Source organism: Myotis davidii, unplaced genomic scaffold, assembly GCF_000327345.1.
Source record: "Myotis davidii unplaced genomic scaffold, ASM32734v1 scaffold933, whole genome shotgun sequence".
Classification (NCBI taxonomy): domain Eukaryota; kingdom Metazoa; phylum Chordata; class Mammalia; order Chiroptera; family Vespertilionidae; genus Myotis; species Myotis davidii.
This window is the reverse complement of record NW_006285240.1, coordinates 1,135,122-1,161,898: the sequence shown is the minus strand read 5'-3', so window position 1 is coordinate 1,161,898 and position 26,777 is coordinate 1,135,122. Positions and strand designations below refer to the sequence as shown.

The 26,777-nt window shown below is 41.1% G+C and overlaps 2 protein-coding genes across 3 annotated transcripts in view; one reads left to right on the top strand and one right to left on the bottom strand.

Moving 5' to 3' along the window:
* ATAD1 (ATPase family, AAA domain containing 1) overlaps positions 1-6,154 on the top strand; it is a 30,435-nt gene extending 24,281 nt beyond the window's left edge. For both annotated transcript variants that reach the window (XM_006755850.2, XM_015558827.1), the window contains exons 9-10: positions 2,273-2,406; positions 4,468-6,154. In XM_006755850.2, coding sequence (XP_006755913.1) covers positions 2,273-2,406; positions 4,468-4,588 — 255 coding nt within the window. In that variant the 3' untranslated portion in view covers positions 4,589-6,154. The remainder of the gene's footprint in view (positions 1-2,272; positions 2,407-4,467) is intronic.
* Positions 6,155-8,429: 2,275 nt separating this feature from the next.
* PAPSS2 (3'-phosphoadenosine 5'-phosphosulfate synthase 2) overlaps positions 8,430-26,777 on the bottom strand; it is a 50,792-nt gene continuing 32,444 nt past the window's right edge. Inside the window, exons 8-12 of the mRNA XM_015558821.1 lie at positions 20,125-20,330; positions 14,008-14,143; positions 12,722-12,990; positions 11,456-11,685; positions 8,430-10,242 (exon numbers count right to left, since the gene is read on the bottom strand). Of these exons, the coding sequence (XP_015414307.1) occupies positions 10,101-10,242; positions 11,456-11,685; positions 12,722-12,990; positions 14,008-14,143; positions 20,125-20,330 (983 nt within the window). The 3' untranslated portion in view covers positions 8,430-10,100. The remainder of the gene's footprint in view (positions 10,243-11,455; positions 11,686-12,721; positions 12,991-14,007; positions 14,144-20,124; positions 20,331-26,777) is intronic.

The following is a 26,777-nucleotide window of genomic DNA, read 5'->3' as shown; positions in this document are numbered from 1 at the left end:
CCTTCTATTTATTTATTTATTTATTTTTAAATATATTTTTATTGATTTCAGAGAGAGGAAGGGAAAGGGAGATAGAAACATCAATGATGAGAGAGAATCATTGATCAGCTGCCTCCTGCATGTCCCACACTGGGGATCTAACCTGCATCCTGGGCACTTGCCCTGACCTGGAATTGAACCGTGACCTCCTGGTTCATGGGTCAGTGCTCATCCACTGAGCCACACTAGGCTACACTTTTTTTTTCCTTTTTTTCTTTTTTTGTGCAGCCTAATCTTGTCTTTTGACAGTCTGGTTTAGTCTGTTTGTATTATGATTACTCATAAATTTAGATTCATTCTTTCCTTCCATGTATCATGCTTTTTCTTTGCTTTCCCTCCACGTACCACACCCCACCCTGTGCTCTTTAGTGTCGCCCTTATATTCTTTATTCCTCTTTTCCCCTTTCCTCTGCTGCTTTAGAAGTGACACATTCTCTTTTAGTGGCACCCTTCAATTCTCTTTTACATGTATGCTTAAAGTACAAGTTAATAAGTGCGCCCTCTTTTCAGTACTATAATTTTAAGACTTTAAAATGCCTTAACGTAGGTGTCCCTGGTGTATTACATTTTCTTATTGGCTAGCATATTAGTTCTATGTGGTTTCTTTACCCCAAATTATTAGTTGATGTAGTAAAATCTAGATAGATTTATCTATATGCTTACTATTTTTCTTTGCTCATCATTACTCTTTGCCTCCCACCTACCTTCTAAGTTCACTTTTTTTTTTAAATCAAAGAATATGTGTGATTTCTCTTTAGCCCCCACCTTTAGGAATTAGAACACTGTCATGTGAGGTCACAGCTGCAGGGCTGACAATAGACCCCATGCCCTCTCAACTCCAAGTCTCTCGGCCTTGTGTAAATTTGATCTTCTTACTTAACACATTGCGAGCGGATCACGAGCATTCTCGTGTTTTCATGTTACAGTGTTTTACATAAATGTTAAAGGCGCGCCTTAAAATTAAATACCCATTGATTTTGAAGTTACTAATACATGTTCTTACAAGCTAGCGTCTTTTTAAAGTATGATCCTTTATAAAACGTTTTCTGTACTCGTTCAATAGAAATTTATCTGGCCACTGGGTAAAGCCAGCAGTAAAACTACTGGTGCACAATGTGTTAACCTTGGGTCTTCCACAAAAACAAATGGGAATTTAGTAACTAGTAAATGTAGCATTTCAAATCAATGGGGAAAAGTAAGCCTTAAGACAAATGGTTAGCTCTGTGGGGGGGAAATATAGCTAGATCTCTGCTACATTGTGTTCAAATCTGGCTTTGGCAATGGTGTGACCTTGGGCAATTTACTTAACCTTTCCAGATCTCACTATTCTCTGAAAATGAATATGAGAATACTTACCTGACAGGATTAAATGAGAATAATACATGTAAAGTGAATGACACATAATCATTTAATAGATGGTAATTATTATAACTTTTCTTGCTTTTTTTCCCTCTCCATCTATGTATACATTTGGTATGATTATATTAACCCAAGTCTATTATGTGCCAGTACAGTCACTTAATTGGTTTGACTATATAAACTTATGTTGGAGAGCAAAGACTATAAGTGTTGAATTAATGGTGAGGTAATAGAATACCAAAGGATATGAGAGTATTTCAATGGAATATATTTTTTGTAATGGATTTGGGACTTAAATAATGTAGGCTGTTTGCTAAATATGTTGACTATAGAAAAGTATTAACTTGGGACCCTTCTAAGAACTACTGAAGGGATTCCAGCATTGTTTGAATGTTTTTTTTCACTATCACACCATGATATATCTACTGAGACTTATTGGTCATAATGACACTCAATGAAAATTAGATTTTAAATTTTAAGCTTTTATAGTTAAAACTGAAAATACTCTTTAAATCATTCTCTTTCCATGCTGTTCCAATATGCTTACCATCCTTTTTTCAAAAAACATTTTTTCCCATATATTTTATTGATTTTTTACAGAGAGGAAGGGAGAGAGATAGTTAGAAACATTAATGAGAGAGAAACATCAACCATCCGCCTCCTGCACACTCCCCACAGGGGATGTACCCACAACCAAGGTACATGCCCTTGACCGGAATTGAACCCGGGACCCTTGAGTCCACAGGCCGACGCTCTATCCAATGAGCCAAACTGGTTAGGGCTTACCATTCTTTATGTCTGAGTATTTGGATATATCTTTTGCAATATATTTTATGTTTGTTTTTTAAGTGTGTTTTATACCTATTTGTCTAAGGTGGACAGGCATGTGGACCTGCTAGAAGTTGCCCAGGAAACTGATGGGTTTTCAGGAAGTGACCTGAAAGAGATGTGCAGAGATGCTGCCCTCCTCTGTGTCAGGGAATATGTCAATTCTACATCAGAGGAAAGGTATGTGTGTATAGAGTTGATCTCTAATATTTACCAAATCCTTTTAGAGCTTTTAGGTTAGTTTCTCTTATTTTGCTTTGTAATATGAACTCTGCATATGGAATAAAAGGTAAATTGGAATTAACAATCTCCCCAACTGTATTGTCTTTTTTTAAAGGTGAGTTCTGAAGATGATTGTGGGGGAGGGGTGTTTTGAGAGTCTAAAATGAAGAGGTAGTGATAAAAAGCTAAATTTATACTGAAAATCCATGGTCTGGTCACAGAAAGCTGACAGAAACTTAGGTTTGCCCATCTTCACTAAGAAAACAGGGTCCTCTAGTGTTCCTGGATTGCTTTGTGTCTTAAATTCCTAAATTTCATTTTATATGATAATAGTACCTTGTGTTCCAGAAATTTTACATGTAAATGAGATTTCAACTTCTTAATAATAATATATTTACTAAACAAATAAACCATTTGTCATTGCAGCAAATTGTACTTGAAACCAGTTTCAAAGTATGAGCTTGAGAAACCAGTTTTGTACCAACCTTATTCCAGCACAGATACTGCTGAACTGGCAGCTCAGCTCTGATGAACTATGTCCTTGGGAAGTTTTCCAAAAGGCTACTTGCCCTGAGCCAGTATAACTCCGCATTCTAAACCCCTGTTCAAAGTATCAAACTTCTTTTTCAATCCTCACCCAAGGATATCTTTCCATTGACTTTTAGAGAGAGTTGAAGGGAGGGGGAGAAACAGAGAGAAACATCGATGTGAGAGAGAGACACATCAGTTGGCTGCCTCCCACACATGCCCTGACCAGGGCCAGGGATTGAGCCTGCAGCTGAGGTACATGTCCTTGACTCCAATGGAACCTGGAACCCTTCAGTCCACAGGCCGATGCTCTACCCACTGAGCCAAACTGGCCAGGGCCAAGTATCAACCTCTTCTTAACGAAGAATTTCTATGACTCTGGCAAGCTAGTGGACTTTGGGGCTTGTGTTGAATGAGTTCTCCAGCTCTTACCCTCTGTTTCTGTCTTTTTTCCTCATGCCCCTGAGGCTTTCATTCCAAGTGACCTGGATTTACCTCATGTATTGTGTTTAATTATAGTGCATTGCCACAGAAGAAAAAGCTGCTCTTGGTATAGAAAGGTTTGCATGAAAGCTACCCTGTTAACCCTAGCTAGGTATGCACTAATCCTGGACCTTTCTTCAGTGTTCCCTTGACTCCTATCATGCAGAGAGCAACTCCCATTTATTTATTGCTCCAACTGCTCTAGCACTAAAGTTGGGAATACTTTTGACCCCTGTAGCCAATCTACATGCCAAAGCTTTTTATTCTTATAAATAAGATTAAGAGGAGAAAAAGAAAATAACTTACAAATTTTGCTTAAATAAAATTACATTAATAATGAAAGTTTCCCTACTGTCCTCAAAGCCGTGAAAATTTTAATATTTCAATGTGAAAAATCTGACCAGTAGACTTGGATGATCTTAAAACTTTTTCCCAAATGGTTTTTCCTAAGTGTCCGTAAGTTACAAAGGAGACATTATATACTGTGTTTTTCTTATTATTGAAGTTGGAAGAACCTTGATTAGTTGGTTTTATTAATAGCAAAGAATTTATTTTAGTGTCAAAAGCTAAACATATACATGAATTATATCTGTAGGAAAGCTACTTTTTAATTCCAATTTTGATGGGACTATGTTTGACTCCTTGATTGGAATTAACATTTCCACTTTGGCAAATTGGCACACCTTTATAGAACATTTTCACCATATGGTAATATTCTGTACTCATATTCTTAGTGTGAAGTATTTGATTTTAGTTACCACAGCTATAATGTTTATAGCCAGCCATTTTAGCTTTCTACCTTTTAGCAGTCAGTGCTTTTTAAAAACCTCAGTCTAAGACTTGTAATGCATAGACAGCTCCTGAAAAAGTTCGCATGAAGCTTTTAATTGTGGTTGTCTTTAGGGTCTTGGTTGGGAAAGAGATTATTTCTTAATCATGGTAAAAAACTTTTAGGAAGGTATATTCTAAAGTTTTTTAATATCTGGTGGTTTTGTATTTGCATTTTAGCCATGATGAAGATGAAATTCGGCCTGTGCAACAACAAGACCTGCATCGGGCGATTGAAAAGATGAAGAAGTCGAAGGATGCAGCGTTTCAGAATGTTTTAACACACGTTTGTCTAGATTAAGAGTAAACGTCATTTGTGCAGGTCAGGGCAGCCTGGTTGGGTGTGCCCTGTTATCATTAGTGGAAATAGAACGGAAGGAATGGTGTTCTTACACAGTGAGGGAGTTGAATGACACTGGTTTTATACTCTGAATTCTAAGTTATTGAGACATGGTTGTTCTATAAATGGTATTGCCACTTGTCAAAAATCATGAGGAGGAACAATTTAACCAAGCCTGCGTGTGGGTGCTTGTGTTTGGCCTCTTTAGCCATATGTTGCAGCCTTATTACATCTAAGCTTATCTTAAAGTGACAGGTGAGTCATTGAGTCACTAGTGAGAAATGGAGATGTGGTTAAGTGCTGCTTTCTAGATATGTGAGCGTGTGTGTGTATTGAATGTATATAGTCACACATTTTATATTGACATTCTGTAGATATGTTTGAATACAGAAACTTTTTTTTACCCCCAACTACTGAATCAAAAAGTACTAAATGCTATATAGCAAAACTAAGATTGATGGTTGTGTCTAGAAGGTACAGCGATTCAGCCATTTTCAGTTGTCACTTGTTTCAGCTTTTTTTAAAGTTGAGCATTCTCTGAAGTTGAACAGTTGGAGTCAGCCACATATGAATACTTAGATGTGGCTTAGTTATTATGGTTGTCAGGATAACCGTATAATACTTGTTCAGAGATCAGCATTGAATGGTTTTCAGGCAGTTGCGTGATCAACACCAATTTCACCTTTCCACAAGCACACTGAGTAGAGACATTTATAAATTGATATACGTAAAGGTGATTGAAAGACATTCAAAAGAATAGCTTAGAAAAACCTCAGTGCCATACAACACATGTACGTGACTTCCCCTTTCTTCATCTAATGTTGCCTAGTTCTGTTGTAACCATGATTTTTTAATGTTATTTTATAGTTATGTGTTCTTTATTTATGGTCAAATATAATTTGGTCATCAAAAATAAAATGATAATTTAAAACAAGTAGCTGTTACTAAATATACTTAAAAATACTCATTTTGTAACTGAAATTTAAAGTTTTCGTAGCATATTATAAATTGTGCCCCAGTTAGTACAAATATACACACATCAAAATTCCCATATTGTATCTATAGTCACGTGAGGCTGTGTGTGCTAACATGTCAGCGAAACATTTTTTTGTCCACAATTTAACTAATTAGAATTCTGTTACGGCACTTAAACACACAGCATGAGGAGCATGGCACACTGTGACAGAGGAACCTTCTGAATCATCAGGAAGATTAAATTATGCTCTTTATGTTTTTGTTTTTATTGTATTTCTTTGAAAACTTTCAATCTTTATTTGTGCATTATTGGAGTAACTTTTTGAGACTCATTAGAACCTGCTGAATAGTTGGTTCTTCAGTTGTGCTTTGGTGGGTGGGGTATAGGTTCTGGGGTAACACTTTGGATAACAAAAATCAAGTTTTGAAAAATTGTGAAGATGATTGAAAAATTGAATGCAAAACACAAGATACCAAAAAAATATAGTCTCCATTTTTAATAATTATACTATTATTTTATAAATGTGTAATAAAGAGGTCCCTCTTAATTGATTTTTCTCTACTTATGGCTTGGTCTTTTTCAGTTATGTAAAATTTTCTGGGTGGTTTTGGTTTATAAAACTTGCCCTCGGACTGGTTTTATCTTGCTGTGCAGCATTCACACTTCTGTAGCTTATATACTGGTATCTAATCATTATTTTTGTTTTAGTAAGAATTTCAGTAATAATTTTAATCTTATGACTTATTGATAAAAAAATAAGGTGTGATATATTCCTTCTCAGGTCCTTTCTATTTTTCTTCCCTTAAGTTCAGAATATCCAGTAGTAGTTATTAAATTTATCATAGTTTTAATCATCAAATGAAGTTAGAGAAATACACTAATCCCAGCAATTAAGACTCCTTGAAGCACCTTAATGCCTTAAAGTAATTGAGGAGACTTTATTATTATTTTGCTTAGAGTTTCTGACTTGAGAAAATGCTTTTTCCCTAAGTGATAAACATTGGGAAAGGCCTTCTTTTTTTATTAAAGTATAGTTGAGATGCAATATTATGAATTTCAGGTGTACAACACAGTTATTTAACATTTATATACGTTACGAATTAATCACCATGACAAATCTAGTAACTATCTGTCACTGTACAGTTATTGCAATAGTCTGTATTCCCTTGTGCTATACATTACATCCCCATAACTTATTTATTTATGACTGGGAGTTTGTACCTCTTATTCCCCTTTACATTTCCCTCCCTCCCCTCAAGTTAAAGCTCTCCTTACATGTGTAGGTGAAAATTCTAAGACATGTTCATGAAATTGTATTAAGATGTATAGGAGCTAGATACAAACGAGATAAAAGCTACAAGAAACCATTTAACAATGAAAGTAAAACAAAATATCCTCAATAACATTGGTGTAAAATTTACACTATTATAACTCAACTAGAGGCCCGATGCACGAAATTCGTGCCAGGGGCTCAGCCCTCACAGCCGCAGTGCCCGGCTTCATCCAGAAGGTCATCCGGGCGGTTGTTCTGCTGTTTGGCCATCAGGTCTAATTAGCATAGTATGCTTTTATTATTATAGATAGCTCATAAAGGTCTCATTACTGAAACACTGAACTGGGAATGTTTTTGTGATTGTCTAATATTTAGTTATAAATCTGCCTGAGCACACATTAGTTGTAAGCTTTTGTGCTTTGAAATACAATTGCAATGAATGTGAATTCTGGTGTGGGCATCAAAGACACAGATTTGTGAAGTATGGCAGCTCAGTTTTAAAACCCAAGCCAAGCATACTGAAGTCATTACTGGCATGCAACACTTGGAACTGAAATGGAACACAATGGTGTGTGCCTCGCTAGCTATCGTTGCACTATTGTTCCTTCAAACCTTCAGATATAAGAACTGTTGACTGCTCTGGTGACCATCTCATTTCCTTATGACATACCTGTGCTTGACCTAAAAGTTAGGTGATAGAAAGGAGGAAGATGGGGAAAAAACGAACTCTGCTGTTCTCAAGTAGCCAAGAGTTGTTTCTTCTTACAAGGAATGTGGTTGGAAAGAAATCTTGTGGCCTGATTCAAGTGTTGATAATATTTATAAGTCTACCAATATCTGACTGAATGGTTTATACATGCCTTTCCAGGACTTTTTCACACTACCCTGTACAGTTTGGCATACTCCCTTGGCATCACTTATATCTTCATGAACTTACACATTTCCTGCCCTACTTTGTCCTACTAATTGTCACTAGGAGCCAACAAGTAGGGATCTGGGGAGGAAAAGGGAGGGGGGACAAGTGACACCAGTTTTATTGTAGTGAGGACCAGCAGCAGTCATTTTCATTAAGCCTTCAGGACAGAAAGGGGGCTGGGGGCTGAAGGAGGAAGAGAACCAAAATGCAAGCCTTCTGGAGGCCCTGAAAGTAGGCGTGGAAACAGGTATCCTTTTTGCATACAGAAGTAGCAATTGCTGAAGTCAGTGGAGGTATGGGAGTTACTGCAGACGAGCACAACTGCTTCCAACCCCACTGGTAAAACTTGCGGGCACTTTGAGAAAAAGGGAGCAAGTTAAAAAAATTCATTTCGGATCCTCAGGCAATGAAATCCTGGGGAGAGGTCCGTAAGAAACCCGGTCACCTCTGAAAACATCACTAGTGCTTGTGTCACACCCATCTAGAGCAGTTCTTGAAATGACGTGGGTAAGGACCACCAGCCTCGTAATTATGGTCTAAAAGAGTTGCTGCTGTTTCCAATTATTTGAAGTCACCGAGCCCTCAACAGTCATGTGGTCAATCCACACACAGTGTTACAGGCCGAGAAGCCCCGACATTTATTTTGAGAAATTTATTAACATGAGGACAAGCATCAGTTGTACATACAAATAGTTATTTGCACTGTGTGGTATTAGAGCAGAAGAACAGTTATAAATATATTTAAAAATCACAAACTATATGGGTTAAGGCACTATATCCTGTCTCATGTTTTCAATAAATATGCTGTTTTTTTTAAAAGGCAATTATGAGTACCTCCAATTAGGTGAATATAGGCACTCTATTATTAAAGAGTCAGTTACACTTCGTTGTGACTGTTGTATATTATTCTCAAAAGAACTTTCATTAGCTAAGATTAGCATTTAAGAAAATAACAGAATATTTAAAAAATCACAGTTTTCTCTTTCCAGTTTAAGTCTCTTCCAGAGAGACCCATGTACAAAAGGTACTGTTTCTTCATATATCCCTTAGCACAAGGAATTACACATAAAGTATAAAAAGATTGCCTCCCAGGAAGTAAAGCCATCAGAGGGGCTGGATGTCTCAGAACCAGCAATAAGTCTTTGGAAAAAAGTTTCCTTTTTTTTTTAAAAAACTGCAATAAGATCAGCTGAGTTTTAAAAACTCAACCTTTCAGCGTCCAAGAAGGCTGCTTTGTAAGTGCCCTCTATTTAAGGAGCTTCACTAAGCAGTTGAGGGGAATCAGACCTGGCTCCTGTATTGTACAGTATAGACCGAGTTCAGAGAGGGAGTCACGTGGCCTGGGTGCTCATTCAGTACCACCAGTACTTCCTGATTATGCCAATATTCTGTTTTTGCTGCCATGCCCAGCAGCTCACCAAGCATGTGCTCACACTTTGTCTTAGTTTGGTCACCTGTCAGGGGACAGGGTTGCCTTCGATGTGGTCTTTTCCAGTTTTAGCAGCTCAGTAATCTGATGACACGAATGGTTTTCAGTTATAGCAGCTGCTGCTACAGTGTAAAGGCATAGCCTCTTCATAGAGGAGAAAAAGTAACTTTCCACAGTATTTCCTGGGTGGAAATCTCATCAAAGCACTCTATGCTATTTAATGACAGGACACGGTTTCACTGGAGTTATATTATTCACGGAAATGCATTAAGACTTCTCTTATTAGTTAATAGAACTTTCATGGCAGAAGTAGGTTGCATAGATCTCTGAGAGTAAATTCACATTTTCACATATTCTCCAGTCAGATCAAACTTCAGCACCTAAGAGATTGGGCAGTAGGGCTGTATACGACGTGAGGAGAAATATTGGGAAGAATCTTGATGTGAGCCACATCTCATTCAGGGTGAGAAATTATTTTGTTGTATAGAAGAGGCTGCCCATCTGATTTATTCTTGTGTGTAACATTGGTAGAGGGTAGGTTGGTAAAACTTAAGCTGGAAAACGTGCTTTCCTTTTTGGCAAGTAAACTAGACACATGGTCAGAGCTTTAAGAAACCTAGGACATACCTGTTCAGATGCAGTAGACAATACAATTAACTTCATTCTAAAATGATGGTAATATTTCTGTTAACCTGCTAAGATTTGGTCTTCAGTTTGACTTTTATATATTGAAGTTGACTCTAAATTTTAGACAATTATTACCTCATTATCAACCACTAAAATCAGTCATTGAGAAACAATTGGATTCAAAGCATCTAATCACAAAAATAGAAAAGGGAATCAAAAAGCACTTGAGAAAGAAGCTGGAGCCGAGGGCATTTAGCTGCTCTTCTCCAGGGACCTGTAGTAATCTGTCAGGACTTTCCATGCTTTGGGGGCCATGAAGCCGTCTGGGGGGTTCTCTCCTTCCCGGGCCAGCTTCCTCATGCGGGTTCCTGAGATGAAGTCAAACTCGTTGTGCCTGTCACAGGATAGGAACAAAGAACTCTGTGTAGGTAAATAACATCTTCCTTAAAGATTCCTGGAGTAGCTTGTGGGTTCTGAGAACACCTTATTTTTCCTTCTGTAAAATGCTGCACCTTCTTAAATGGCAATTCGTTAATTCTTCAGTAAAGGAACTTGCAGAAGAAGGGGACATAATGCAGCTATCCATTCAATATGTACTGTGTCTACTCTGTTCACGGAAGTGTCTTGTATTGCTCTGCCTACTTCTGTGTGCTCTGAGTATGATTAGTGCCTCATAATGCCCATTAAAAGGTTCTTCTGCCCCAGCCGGCGTGGTTCAGTGCTTGAGCATCCACCTATGGACCAGGAGGCCACGGTTCGATTCCCATTCAGGGCACATGCCTGGGTTGCAGGCTCAATCCCCAGTGTGGGGCTTTCAGGAGGCGGCCGATCAATGATTCTTTCTCATCATTGATGTTTCTCTCTCTCCCTCTTCCTTCCTCTCTAAAATCAATAAAAAGAAAAAAGAAGATTTTTCTGGCCCAGCGGGTATGGCTCAGTGGTTGAGCGTCGACCTATGAACCAAGAGATCCCTGGTTTGATTCCTCTTCAAGGGCACATGCCTGGGTTGCAGGCTCGATTCCCTGTGGGGAGGCATTTGGGGGCAGCCAATCAGTGATTCTCATCATTGATGTTTCTCTTTCTCTCTCCCTCTCCTTTCTTCTCTGAAATCAATACAAATATTTTTTAAAATATAAAATAAAATTTTAAAGAAAAAAAATTGAGGGTCAGATAAAGAGCTTCACAGACAAGAAAAAGCTAAAGGAGTTCACCACCACCAAACCAATATTACATGAAATGTTGAAAGGTATCAAAAATCAATAAAAATATATTTTAAAAAAATACGAACAACAAAATGGCAATACATATCTATCAATAATTGAATCTAAAAATCAAAATAAATGAACAATCTAATGAATAAAATAAACTGGTGAATAACAGAATCAGAGGCATGGAAGCATGGAACACACTGATAAATCTAAGAGGTAAGTGGGGAGGGGAGGCAGGAAGAGATTAACCAAAGATCTTACCTATGGACATAAACATGATGGTAAAGGCCCGGGGCAGGCCGGGAACAGGGAGGGGGGAGGGGTAAAAAGGGGGACATTTGAAATACTCTCAACAATAAAGATTAAAAACAAAAACCGAATTTTCCTTTGAAAACCTACCTTTTGGGATCATAGAAGTCCATGGCTTTTTTGGCTTTGTTGTAGGCAGCCACTCGGAACGGAATGATTTCCACAGAGGTGAGGCCAGGGGCCATGCTCAGGACCTTGCCCCCGTGAGTGGGCTCATACAGGTCTTTCTTGGTCTCTGGGTGGGGCATGCCTGCAGGGTCCCGGCCCACAATGTAGAAGTTGGCCCCCGCAACCATCCGGGCCCTGCAGTGCCACTGGACCTAGGAAACATCAGGTAAGGGACTTGCTGGTTATCCTTGGCCAATTCTGTGGTTCCTTTTACACACCTTTATTCTGCTTTAAAGGTAAGTCAGTAATGTTGGCCCACTAATAAGTGCAAGAGAGTCAGTGATGTGTCCAAGACTCCACTCTCTTCATCTGTTTGGTTATGTTGGGTGGGATAGGGGCTTTAAAGATAAGAATCCCCCTCTTAAAAGCTGAGGTTCTATTTCCTCATCTCTCCAAAGCTAGCAGACCAGGAAAACTCAGATCTCACTGCTTTACAGAACTGTGTGGATTTTACCCTCCAGTCCTTCTCTATTCAGAATAAATCACAGTTAAGGAAATTACAAGCTCCAGTGTCTCTTTTCTGACTGTCAAGAATGAGCCAATTACCTTTCATATGCATTGACTCCAGTTCAACACAGCAACGGGATTTCAAAATGAACTGTCTTCTTTAAAGCTCAGATAGAAACAGAGAGGGTGGAGAGGAGAAGTAGGAGGCCTGGAACTTTGATCTGGTTAAAGAGATTTAATTTGTTAAACTCTGGGACATTCCAAAAGGTTGAGATCCTTTCAATTCATCACACTTCCTGCAAACTTGTTCAAATCCACTACACCAGTGGTGCCGTGGGACAGAGGTCTCTGATAGGCTCGCTGTGTGTTGAGAGGGACATATTCTCCGTGCACTTCTAACGTAGCTCACAGAGATTGGAGACTCAGAGTCACTGGGACTTCAGAAACTGAATATTGGGTTAGACACAACTTGCCCTATAACCCAGTTAAGTTGTATGATCTACCTCATTTACATGCCAACTTCCATGTTCTCAAAGGTGGTGTCTGACAGGTTTGATTTGATCTTTCTAGCACTTTTATATGCACTACATGGAAATATAGGTCGGTTGGATAAAGAAGAGAGATCAGAAGATTTTAGAATCTACTCATGACAAAGGAAGATCACAGAGACTCATTTGCTCTTTAAGTCAAGTTTGAGCCTGCACGTCTGAGTCCCATGGCCCAGCCCAGGGTACCGCTCACCTCTGTGGGGCCAGCATACAGCATGGGAGATGGGAAGATGGCGACGATGGTTGACTTGGGATCCAGGACCCCTTCCTCGAGCACCGCTGCGTGCTGCTTCATCCGCCAGTCCAGGGGCACGTCGTCATCCTTGGTCCAGCCGCCCAGAGGGTGGAGCAGGAGGACCGGGTGCTTGTAGTCCCTCTGCAGGAGGCGGCGGCGGGTGTCCTGCATCAACAGAGCGTGGCCGTTGTGCACAGGATTGCGCAACTGGAAGGCAAACACCGCATCTGGGCAAGACAACGGGCCAAGGTCAGAGAAATGCAGTGTGGCCTGTCTGCAGGAACAGAAAGATGCAGCTGTGTGTATTGTTCAGTGCATTCGTTAGAGCTGCTTGTTTTTGATAATCAGCTGGAGAATCCACCTGGGCCTGTGGGGTGTTCCTCCAAAGGTGCCAAGGTCAGACTATTTACACGGGGACAGGGCGCAGAGGCAGGAAGCCTGAGAGGGAGAGCTGATGTAGAAATGAAAGCGTTTGTTGGCAGGACTTCTGCAGCAAACCAGGCTCAGGCAGGTGCCCACTGCAGTCATCAGTCCCTGCTCCGGTCTCACTTCCCTGGAGTTGGGGCGGCGGGGGCATAATGAGGGACATTTCCTGGGGCCCCTGCAAGGTCTCAACAATCGAGCGATATAATTTCAAATCTTCTCTTTAAGGGAAACTTCAAAACTACCTGACTTAGTGATGGATACCTGAGAGCCTTACTTTTTCTTTCTGGTTATGAAATAATATATAGCCATTATGGAAAAGTTGGTAGATACAGAAAAGTCAAAAATATAAAAATCACCCATAACCTTATTGTTTTTTCTCCATCTTTTTCAAAATATGTGACGTGAAAATCTTCCCTCCCGTTGGTCCAGTTCCACCCCAGAGGCAGCTGCTGCTGTCAGCAGGCAGCCTGGTTCTCGCTGCCAGACTGCTGCTTCCAGACACAGAAAGAGCTTCGGGTTTTAAAAACCATCATCATATTTTATTTTGTTTTTCAGAATTATTATATGGTTCTGCAAGGTGCTTTTTCGCTTAATAAACACACTTTGGGTATCTTTCTGTGTCGGTGCATATTTTTAACTGCTGGATAGTGTTCCAGTGTGTGGATGTAGTTCAACTTTGTAAACTGTTCCTGTATCAACAGACATACCAGTAGATGTTTCCGGCTTTTTTAAACTATAAACGTGCTGTTGCTGATACCCTTAATTCGGTCATCAGAGGGTGGTAAGGGGTAGAAATGCATCCGAGCCAGCCTACGTACCAGCATTCATCTCTTTACATTTCTGCTTGAGCTCCAGAGGTGTCAGGCGGTACTGGTCCAGCCCATCGTTCCACTTTATTCTCTCCAGCACCTGAAGGTCTCCACCAACCAGCCAGTCCCCACTTTCCATCACCATCTAGAAAGACAGTTATTTAGAATTAGTCATTAATATGGACTTCTGTATACCTGAAAATTTTTCTCTTCGTGGACCAATCTTGGGTTAGCACTGACTACCTTGAACGCTTCAGCAATTCCCGCATGGTATTTATCAAACTTTTGGGTCTCTCAATCCCTTTCCACTCTGAAAATTTATTGAGAACCCCCAATAAGTTAGTTTACTCGCGTTATAGGTAGCATTACTTTCCATGTTAGAAATTCAAACAGAAACAAAATAGGCAGACCCAGAGGGCCATGATGACATGGGACAAGCCAAGCACAGAAGAGATGGACTGCTCGGCTCCAGGCTAAGAGCTGGCTCTCCACACGACCGTATTCCAGCAGAATCAAGGTGCCTGAATTTGAACCTGGCCTTCCAGATTGTTATCAAGCATAGCTGTCAAGGTAGAAAGATAAAAATATTTAAATTCATTGGATATATAACTTTTAAAGATGATATGTGGGCTTCTTTTGTATTTCTACTGTGGGACCCACAAATGTGAGGTGTGAGAGTGGTGTGAGGAATGGTCAAAGTAATGAAAAAGGCAACCATTATAGTGTTGGATGAAAGGAGCAAAGGTTAGCACTCCCTTCGACAGGGATGGACAGATGAGGTCCTTGGGCCTGACAACAGGCATGGCTAGGCATCACCACATGCTTTGTGGCATCTAACCATGGTTTTAAATTGTATATCTTTTTAAAATATATATATATATTTTTTTTTTGATTTTTTACAGAGAGGAAGGGAGAGGGATAGAGAGTTAGAAACATCCATGAGAGAGAAACATCGATCAGCTGCCTCCTGCACACCCCCCACTAGAGATGTGCCTGCAACCAAGGTACATGCCCTTGACCGGAATTGAGCCTGGGACTCTTCAGTCCACAGACAGACGCTCTAGCCACTGAGCCAAACTGGTCAGGGCTACATTGTATATCTTAAACTTACACAGTGTTATATGTCAATTACATCTCAATAAACTCACAAAAAAAGAAAAACATGACAACCTTTGTTGTTTCAATAAACAAGTATACTGCAATAAAACCAGTGCCAACTTAGAGCCAGTGTCCATCCTCAAGCATTGAGGGGGGGAGCCGTTCAGGGAATGTGGGGTTAGAATAGAACCATGATTTTCAACAATGAGTGGTTTTGACAATATCTGAAGACAATTTTAACTGTCACAACCGGGATGGGGAAGTTGTGCTATTGGCATCTAGTATGTAGAGGCCAGAGGTGCTACTCAGTATCCTGCATTGCCTAGGACAGCCCCACAACAAATAATTCCCAGCCCAAATGTCAATAGTGCTGTGGCTGAGAAGCCCTAGGTAGAGAGAGGGGGGTTGTGCAAGGGATTTGGTTATGTTTTCATGGCCCCTAAACTCTGTGCTCAGGAAAATCACTTAGGAATATTTTCAAATGCCTACACCTATACATTTACTTTCTCCTCATTGCTTAAGTTAGACTATAAACTTTTGAAAGATTTAAGACCCCCAAATCCCTGGGAGTGTAGTAATTCATTTTGGACGCTAGGGGTCCACCCTACACTGATTCCATTCATAAGGGGGTGTTGAACCAATGGTCACTCCCCAGGGTGATTCAATGGTCCCCAAAACTGGCTCTGCCTAATTTTCTATTAAGTCCCCACCTCTTGCCAAAGACAGGCCTGGAACCACACAGAGCTAGAGATTTGCAGAACTGCACACACACACAGGAATGAGTAACAGGCTTTAAGAAAGGCTAGTGAAGTAGTGAAAGGGTAATTAGTCTCAGAATCCAGAGAGCAGAAATGCAAAGAGGAGGAGAGGATGACCTCAAACACTAGGATGAAGATTGCGAAATGTGAACCGGCTCCAAGAGGGCAAGTAGAGGAAGACTTGAAAGAAAGAACCTGGAGAGGAAGAGGGAATATGCAAATCAGGAGAGGAGCAGCTGAGGACAGGAAGGTGCAGAGGTCAGAATGAAAAAGGGAAAGGAGAGGAGAGAAAGAAAGCAGAAGGAAGGGGAGAAATGGAGAGTTCAGAAAAAGGGGTTCAGAGAACAGAATTGAGAAGAAAAAATAACATGTGACACAAGTGGACAATATATACTCATTTGTGTGATATCTATTGTAATGGAATTCTGGGGCTGTAAGGAACCTGTAAATCACATGGACTCGTCCTCATTTCCAGAGAAGGCAGTTTCACAGAGAGGAACTGTGCAAAGAGTTCAAGTGCAAAGAGCTGTCAGCTAGGACCCAAATCTAGGACTCCTCCAAACCAGGCTCTTCCCACTGCACCACTGCCCCTCATCAGTGGTCTCCATGGTGCTATTTCTGCACTGCCTTCAGAGGCATCCTCCACCCATCCTCCACCCAGTCAGCACTTCCTCTGTGCCAGGGCCTGGGCTTGCTGCTAGGGAGTTGATGGTGAATAAGATAAATCAAGATGTGGTCCCCGATCTCATGGTTTGGCAGTCTGAGTGGATTGCCAGAAGAGTAAATGGGCAACAATACTGTGGAACAGGACATGGGCAAAGGACTCTGGAACACAAAGTGTTCTGGGAGGACAAAGAAGGGACACCCAGTCAGGCTCATGGGTCATGGGAGTAAGGCCAACTTCTTAAAGGGGAAAGGAGTAACAAATACGGTGAGGAGGCAGGGGTGAAGGAACAAGTGTCCTAGGTTGAGGAACTAGCACAGCCGTGGGCAAACTTCGGCCCGCGGGCCTGATCCGGCCCGTTTGAAATGAATAAAACTAAAAAAAAAACAAACCCGTACCCTTTTATGTAATGATGTTTACTTTGAATTTATATTAGTTCACACAAACACTCCATCCATGCTTTTGTTCCGGCCCTCCGGTCCAGTTTAAGAACCCATTGTGGCCCTCGAGTCAAAACATTTGCCCACCCCTAGACTAGCATATGCTAAAGTAAGAAAGAGGATGTTGAGTGGTGAGGTTGAGTGGTGAGAAGATGATATGTTGAGTGGTGGTGGTAAGAGACAGTATGAAGTCATATGATCTTTACGAATAATTCCTAAGTAAAGCTTGAATAGTTTGCTGTAGCCAAAAAATGGAGAAAGGATCAGAATCAGAGAGGAATAAGGTAAGAGGGAAGAAATGAAATGTCCTGGCACAGGCCGAAACAGAAATTCAAGCAACACAAGAGGCAGAAACATCAGGATTGGTGACTGCATGAACACAGGAGAAGATAGAAGTAAGAATGACACCCAGGTTTGGGACATGGCCAACATTTGGATGGTGGAGCTGCCCCCTGAGTGGGGGGACACAGGAAAGGGAACAGGTTTGGGGAGAGTTGCACATGTTGAGTGCAAGGTGCTTGCAGGAAATCTCCACAGGGAGCCATACAGGACAGAGCTCTGGATAATTATCTAATGCAGTGGTTCTCAACCTTCGTGGTACATTAGAATTACAGGCAACTTTTACCCCCAACACCCAGAACTGACCCCAAGGCAACCAAAATCTGTGAGGGTGGGATCCAGCCATGGGTAATTTTTTAAGCTCCCCAGATGATTCTGTTGGTCGAATTGACTATATGGTCTTCACTGAAAAGCTAAAGGGAAGTCACACTCTGTTCTCCTGGTTTCCACGTCTATAAAAGGGGACTACTTCACAAGAGCATTGTGGGAAATAATTACTGTCTAGAGAAGCGTTGAGAGCCATGGATTAAAGGCAACAGGGCTCCTCCCAGCACTATTTTTATAAGTTTCACCTGCTCCTCCTCATGATTTCATCTGAGATCATGTGACATGGTTCCGTGTTAGTGACTTGAAAGAGAGGTTGGGGATGACTTGAATGGAAGGTCAAGGTGACTTCAATGAGGAGCAATGCAATAGAGGCAGACCATGTTCCATGTAACTATCATTCCCAGTGCCACATGGAAATATAAGAAGACCTATGATTACTTTTAGACGAAATTACTTTTGGAAGATTTGGTGTGTTGTTTTTTAAAAAAAACACATGATTAAGTATTACTGTGAATTTCAAGGTGCTACAAAATACAACGCGAAGAGTTTCTTTCCCAATAAAACCCATGTGTTGTGTGTCTGGTAAACACACCTTCAGCACTCCAAATGTAGTATTTACAGGTGAGTGTCTTTCTCTGTCTGGTTATCCATGGCCCATTTCTCACCATTAGCTAGCTCACCGGGAATGTTTGCAGAGTTCCTCTAATAACCCAATGGTACAGAGTCACTGACTATAATGTCAAGGTCACAGTTTCATCACCACTCTCCCTGGCTTCTAAGAAATTCTGAGCTCCAACTGCCAACACATGTTGCAAGATAAGATGAAAAGGAATAATTCCGTAGGTTCTGTTTGTTTGGTTGGTTGGTGTGCTGCTGTTGCTTTTTTCCTTTTAATGCTAATCATGTGTATGTGGACGTCAGGCCCAAAGTAGAACGACCTGAACTGGCCTGACGACAAGCAACTATTCCTTAGGTCACTGAGTGAAGATGAGATCACAAATCTATATGATTGCCATGAGGCATAATGAAGGCCCAAAGCAGAATTCCTCAAATAGCTCTCAGTCTAGCAATTTACAGGACAGTCTGCCAGCCTCTGGGAGAGAAACTGTTTGAATGGCTTTGAGATGGATGTGCATGAAGTTTACTAGTAGAGAGGATTGCCCTGGCTCAGTGTGGCTCAGTGTCATTCCATGCACTGAGGTTGCCAGTTCAATTTCCTGTCAGGGCACATGCCCAGGTTTCAGGTTCAATCCCTGGCCAGGGTGTGTGCGCAAGGCAACCAATCGATGTTTCTCTCTCACACTGATGTTTCTCTCTCTCTCTCTCTCTCTCTCTCTCTCTCCTCCCTCCCTCTTCCTTTCTCTCTCTCTCAAATCAATAAAAACATATTTTTAAAAAGGTGAAAAGTCAATAAAACTATTTTAAAAACAAGATTGAAGTTGCTTATCTGCAGGGTGGAGAGTTGGGTCCAACAAATGAAAAGCTGCTTTGCAGCCAACTGACCTTGTCCATCAGAGGCTGCCACCAGTGGCCTTGAAAAAGCCCTTCCTATCTTGCGACATTTCAGGTAAAAAAATAAAAACATGTTTTCCCAACAGATTGGAACAGATTTATTTAAACATTTTGCAGGGTCTTGGTGCTGAAAAAGATCTTGGAGTTATTTTGAGTCTGGATCCCTCCTTTTATAAATGAAGAAACTGAGGCCCAGAGGGAAGATGTGCTTTTTAAAGTCTCCTGGGCCTCAAATTGCTCTCTATTCTGTAACTTCTGAAAAGTAGTTACCCCGGCAACAGAATTAGACAAGTCCAATCTTTTAAAATGTCAACCCTAATGTTTTAATATTGGATGGAGGAATGCTTTTTGTATTCAATTTCACATATTTTTCCTTTATGGGAAATGAACCACCTCTAGCAATTCCATAATATCCTCCACTCCCACCCATCAAACCAAAGTTGTGAGGGAATCTGAGGAGGTTTAGTCTGTTTTGCCTTTAGGCGGGAGAAACTTGAAATGATCCTAATCAGATGAGTACATTTTTCAATCTAAAAAATATCCGGTGATGAAAATGTGGTATGTTCCCTCTGGAAACTCTGCCAATATCTGCACTGATTTTTGTTTACTGAAAGGATGTCCCTCACCTCCGCCCTGGCCACAGAGCATGAACTCTGAGTCTCTTCCCAGTGACCGGCTGGACCCATTCTGTAGGAAGAAATTGACTTCCCTTGTGAATGTCGGTTTGGTGCATAGCTACAGTTCCTTATGACGCTACTAGACTAAACTATCTCCCGGCCCAGTTGTTTCCCACTCAGCTGAGGGACCCAGACATCACAGGAGCCAAGGACACAAGAGCTCATTTAGACCAGCCCTCCAAATAAAAGACATTTCTCTGCCCCTTTCTAAAAAGACCTCCAAGGAAAAGCCTGAAAAACCTCCCTTGGAAATGCATTCTTCCATCTAACTCTAGTTTTTCTAAGTCCTTCGGGAAGTTTTGGCAACTTACCTTGATATGGGGATGTTTTGCACATGTTGTCCCCCACACCCGGGCGCAGCGCTCCTCTTTTCTATGTTCATAGAATTCAGGGTCTTGTAAGATAGCCACCCTCCGTCCGCCGTGTGTGAGGACGATCTTGCTGCACCCTTCCAGCCGCGTCTTGTCGTCCGCAGAGACAGGCAGCACGATGGGAATGCTCAGGTTGATCACGCCATCTGCAGAGAGAGCCACGGGGTGCGTGAATATGGGACTCACAGTGAGCTGTCCTGTACGGATGACTCGGACGTGCACAATGTCCCTCCCAAACGTTTCCTGCAACTGGCAGTAAGACCTAAATCCCACATGGTTGTGCTAGCTGCACCAGCTTCTCCAGAGTCTAGATGAGACGTCCTCGAGGGGCTTCTCACAGCAGGAGGTGGGCACTTGTGAAAAGTGGGCTGAGTTTCAGATCGTGGAGGTTGTTTCCGTAATTTAAGGGACCAGGGAGAGGTGTCTCCCTTCTGGGTCCCCGTTTTAAAGCTCAGGCCTGACCTCAATGCACTAGGGAGCTTAAAGTCCTTAACACCCCAATTAAACAAACAGAAAAAGACACACAAAAAGACCCCTCTAGTCTTCCTTGGAAATGAACCTTGTCACAACATCCGGCAAGTCTCATTATCTATTTAGACTTTAATTGCACTGCTAACACATTGAATTGAAAAAGAAAAAGAAAAAAAAATATTAGTGAACAGAACCCCCAAACTAGCAGTCCTCTTGATGTTGTTTGTTTACTGTGGCCCAGAGGCAACATCACCCTTAAACAGTTTTGAAAAGACTCACTGGGGAACCACCAGTCTTGCTGGCTCAACCACAATTGAGAACCATCAGTCAAAAAAACAGGGAGGGGTGAAAACAACATCCAGTTTATTTACTAAAGCTCATGCCCTTTGTTTGGAGAGTGAGTGCCTCTCATCTTGATGAGTCTCTTATTTTAAAAGGTAATTAAGAAACCTGGGCTACTGGCTTCTTAGCATATGACACAGCAAAGTGGAAGATGTGGAATGGGGTGTTCAGAAAATTTACATTTTCAGCTGCAAGAAATGTCATATGACAGCTTGACCATTAAGGAAGAGACAGGAAAACTATATAAAAACAGATAGAAATGGTGATAGTTCATTTTATGTGTTAACTTGGCTAGGCCACAGTATCCAGATATTTGGGCAAACATTCTTCTAGATTTCAAAAACATTTCTCTAAAGGTATATTTAGATGAGATGAACATTTTAAGTCAGTAGACTTTGAGGAAAGCAGATTACCCTCCATAATGTGGTGGGCCTCATCCAATCAGTTGTAGGCTTTAACAGAAAAAGTTAGACCTCCTAAGAAGAGGAAATTCTGCCAGCAGACTGCCTTTTTTAAAAATTGAATTTATTGGGGTGACATTGGTTAATAAAATTATATAGGTTTCAGGTATACAATCCTATAATGCAGACAGACTGCCTTTGGACTTGAACTGTAACTCTTTCCTGGATCTACCACCTGCCAGCCTACCCTGCAGATTTTGGACTAGCCAAACCGCCACAACTGCCAAAATTGATTCCTTAAAACAGTGGTTCTCAACCTTGGCTGCACATTAGAATCACCTGGGAATCTTTCTAAAATCCTGATTTCTGAGCCTCATCCTCCGGAAATTCTGTTTCTTTGTTACTAATGTTGTGGCCCCACCCCATAACAAAGAAACAGAATTTCCGGAGGATGAGGCCCAGAAATCAGGATTTTAGAAAGATTCCCAGGTGATTCTAATGTGCAGCCAAGGTTGAGAACCACTGCCTTAAAATAAATCTCTGTCTCTTCCTCTCCCTGCTTCCCTCCCCACTTCCTGTCCTCCCTCCTCCCTCCCTCCCTCCCTCCTTTTTCTCTGGAAAAACCAAATTTATACAGAAACAAAAAATACAGAGTCATGGGGGGGGTGGTGGCGGGGGTTCCTTCAATGTGAGGCCAACAATCCTAATGGTCTCCCAGTCCTCAGGGCACCATTACATTAGAGCTCAGTGTAATAACTGCATAACTAATGATGATGGAGTCACTTCTTAAAGTTTCCTTATGTTTAACACATTCTGTTATTTTTACTGTTTATTGATTTTTGAGAGAGAGAGGAAGGGAGAGGGAGAGAGAGAGGAAAACATTGATGTTTCTCAGTTTGAGGCTTTTTAAAAGGATACTGTTTGGCACCCTGAAAACATCTGTTTTCATGAAGCCAGCTAATTAATGCAAGAGAAATCACACAACTGTTTTTCTCCATTTGTAATGGTGCGCAAACATCCTAGCGAATGTGTCAGTCTCTCTGTTGTACTTACAGGGAAGAAAATGGAGCCCTAACGAAAGAACATTAGGGAGATTTGTGGGGAGTTCCAAAGTTCAAGACTCAGAAGGAAAGGAAAGGAGGTAAATAAAGAAAACTTTGAACTCCAGAGAAAACAAATGCAGTTACTTATGGATTTGAGGAAATGCACCGTAGATGAATGAAGTCTTTTGAACCTAACTTTCGAAAGCCAACATTCAGAATGCCTCCGACAGAGTTAAAGATCTGAGATCTGAGTTCTGTTTTGAGGAGCCAAACACTCCCTCTAGCAGCTATGAAACCGAAGTCTCCAGGCATCTCACTTTACTCCTATTAAATTCTCTCCAGAAGTTACTAGAATGTAAAGAATGTCACAGAATATAGACAGCAACTGCCAGCAATAAAGAAACCCTATCATAAAATCCTGTAACCTGCTCTTCGAACCCTTGTAAACCAAAAAGAAGACACTGTGCAGAGAAAGTAATGGGTTTTGTCATTCAAATAACTCCCGTTTCAAAGTTCAGAGGCAATAAGAGCAGGCCAAGCCCTGTGCAGAGAACACGAAACTCAGTCATGCGTTCTCCCCTTGACTACCTGTGCCATTCACCTCTGTGCTCAATTTCCTCACTTGAAAGTAGGGATAATAAATAATATGTTTTTCCCTGGGTTGCTGGGAGGAGGCATACTGTAAAGCACTGGATCAGCAGCAGAGGTTGATGGTGAAAGATAGTTAAATACACTGCATAGTCTAATTGAGAAAACAAGAGAGAGGTTAACACTGTTATGCCCAGATTTCAAGATCCTCAAAAGCCCACAAGGGAGCCAGCCGAGTCCGATGCAAAAGCAAAAGAGTCTTTATTCGAACTAGTTCGGCTCCCTGACCACACTCACCGACGCACGGCAAGCCAAGTGGCAGAGAGAGGGCTAGCGGGGTGGGAAGAGGAGTTTTATAGGGGGGTGGAGTAAGGGGAGGAGAGGGGACCATGGGCCCTGCCGATTGGCCAGGCGCAAGTCGGTGTCTCGTTACACAGGATGTGGTCATATCTATGGCGCACATCTCCCTTGATTATCATTGGTTAGCTTAAAGAAATCCTAGGTGTGGCTAGCAGAGGCTTGGGCTTCTTCCGGAAAGCAGCTCTTTGCTGAGCACATGGCTCTGCCCAAAAATGGAGGATTCGGGGCAAGATGGAGGGCGTAGCCCTCGCCCTTTCAAACACCTTCAAGGTTACTGATGACCTCGTCAGAAACCTTCTGTGGAATGTGGATGACTGACCCCACTGCTTATAAAGAGGAACTTGATCAAAATGAAGTAAAACAAAATGCAAAGCAAAAGTTGGGCAGGATGCTGGAGGAAGCCCAGTTCTGAGGTGGTGTCTCCCCTCAATTATTCTGGGTTGAAATCCAAGGAATTCTCTGCTTTCCTGTTGCCATCTCCTCCTTAGGTCCACGAGGTTCCTGCCCTGTGTAGCCTCTGGCCCACCTGTATCTTGGCTTTGAGTGAAAATCCAAACCAAGGAATCAGCACTCCCTGACCAGAGCGCCAAGATAAAGAGAGCTCATCTGTGGGATGTCACGGGAAGAAGTTCTACCGAGTAAAGTGCCAACTGGTCTCATACACCCGCAGCAACAACCCCGCACAGGCGCAGGCAGATTCTCGGTGGTTTCCCTATCATCCCCTCTATCTACTTTGCTAATACAAAAACGTAGCCAACAATGGAACTCTGTGCAGAAACGTCCCCCATCGTTTTAAACATTGATTCGGGCTTTCAGCCTCTTTCCTTCTTGTCCGGTGGGGACTGCTTTGGGCATTTTATTGTGATATATATCACTTTAGAAAAGAGTCTTGTGGTTTTGTAGCCACGAACATCACTTCATGTTCAGTGGAATGATTTTGCTTTTGCTTTAAATAATTTGCAAGCCTTTTGTTTTAACCTTGCAGGTCTTTCGTTTTAACAATCTTTTTGGTTGTTTGGGGATGTTTCTAGGGGAAAGAAACTAAACTACTTTTTATTGCTTACCTAGGCTTTTTAAAGAAAAAAAAAACAGTGATGCAAAACAATGCCAACGATAAAGGACATCTTCAGAATTTCCATTCTGGAACAGTGCAGAAGCTTACAGCAAGTGTGTGTTTATTCCCAGTTCTACACCTGTCAATCATCAGCTTGCCATTGAATTCATGCCTAATCACACATCACAAACAAGTGAAGTACGAGCATTCACAATCCAACCAGGTGCATCCACTTTAAATGGCATCTAGAATTGATTTATCCTTCAGCAATTACGAATGTTTTGTAAATGCTATTTCCAGATTTGTGAAACTAAATAGAGGACCAACCTTCAGTAGAAGTAACTAGCGGAAAGGATCATAAAATCTTTTAAAATCTCAGGAACAAAATGTGCAACAATTTAGAAATGAGTTTACTTTTGTCAGCCAACTACAACATTATAAACAACAGCTGCATCTGATCCAGAACTTTCCTGTTCTTTGGACTTGAGTCAACAGAAGAATGTAGCGTTATTCTATTATAACTGGTTGGATCATGAACTGTTAGCAATTCCAACTGTTCATTTGGATTTTTTTTAATTTAGGTTCTCAACCATTTTTAATCAATATAATAAATCTACATATAATAATTTAACTACTTGGAAAGTTAAAGTGCATACCAGAAAGGACCATGCCTAGAAAAATATAAACACACTTAAGAAACATGTTTTCAGCTCTGCACCAAAGTAATCTTAAAGCAATAAGGAACAAATTCCTATTAAAACTTCACACATATAACACACAAATATACTTTGCTATTCCTATTTTAAAATATAGAGACTGTAATGTCAGCAAAAACCTGGTGAAACCAGATTTGTACTGGATATTATCCAATACATTCAAAAGCATTATTTTAGATGATTACCTGTTTTAGAATAATCTTAACATGTCAATGGCTCCTCCAACTTCAGAAAAAAGTTGTCTCTTGCAAATATGTGATGGTGTAACTACTGCATATGGTTCCACACCAGGCTTTGGGAGAAGCTACAGAAGTAAACGGCTCTAGAGCGTCCTAGAATCCTAGATGGTTAGAGCATGTGAAAACATGCTCTGTGGCATAAGCACAAATGCTCGGGCCGGGATAACCTGGGTTTGCATTGAGACTTCAAGTGAGTTGACCTTTCCAATACCCATTTCCTCATATGCACATCTTCACAGCGGTGTTATCTGGATTAAGTGTGATGTCTTATATCAAAAGCCAGTCAGACCACATTAAGTGCTGAATAAATGCTGACAGATAGAAGGAAAGCCCTTAAGCCCTGCCTTGGAAACTCAGAGTCCCGCAAGACTTACTTTTAAGTGATCGAGTCTCACAAAGCTGCCATGATTTGACCCAACCCGGGGTTGCCAGTCAAGAACAAAAACTTGTAATGCCATTTTTAAATTTAGACTTGACAACGCCCAAACTTTATATATCCAGTGAGAAATAAAATGATATAATACATTGACATGAAAGTAGATCTTTGAGGACAATAGAGAATAACTCATTATATAATTATTAGAAACACTAAAAAAATTAGACTGAGCTATTTTTTTTAATTTAGGGAAAAAATATGAATCTTTGAGAAAATTAAAACTGACAAAATGCCCTAACCGGTTTGGCTCAGTGGATAGAGCGTTGGCCTGTGGACTCAAGGTTCGATTCAGGTCAAGGGCATGTACCTTGGTTGCGGGCACATCCCCAGTAGGGAGTATGCAGGAGGCAGCTGGTCGATGTTTCTCTCTCATCGATGTTTCTAACCGGGCACATCCCCAGTAGGAGATGTGCAGGAGGCGGCTGATCGATGTTTCTCTCTCATCGATGTTTCTAACTCTCTATCTCTCTCCCTTCCTCTCTGTAAAAAATCAATAAAATATATTTAAAAAAACCTGACAAAATGTCAGAATAAAAGAATTATTGCCTACAGATTGTGGGCAATTAAGAATTTTGTAATTCTTTGTCTGTAGAAATTATTTTCGATGGTGGTGACTCAAATTTTCATGAATTGGTTAAAATTAAATGATATCTATATGAATCCTATCTTGCCCAACCTTCTAACATGTAAATGTTAACCACTTTTTGGAATTTGATTCTGTCTACTTAGTCCAGAAGCCATCAAGCCAGGCTCTGCCAGGAGACTGTCACGATGTGGTCCAGGGCAGGGTTGTAACTGGCTTCCTCAGACGCCTCCAGGGTGGCTGTCCAGGTAGAAGGGTGGCTGAGTCTGCCCCTCCCACAGCAGCAGCTCTATTTTCATCTGTTGTACAGATTGCCTCAGATTTCACTGAAATATAGTTATCTGGGTTTTAAAAAAATAT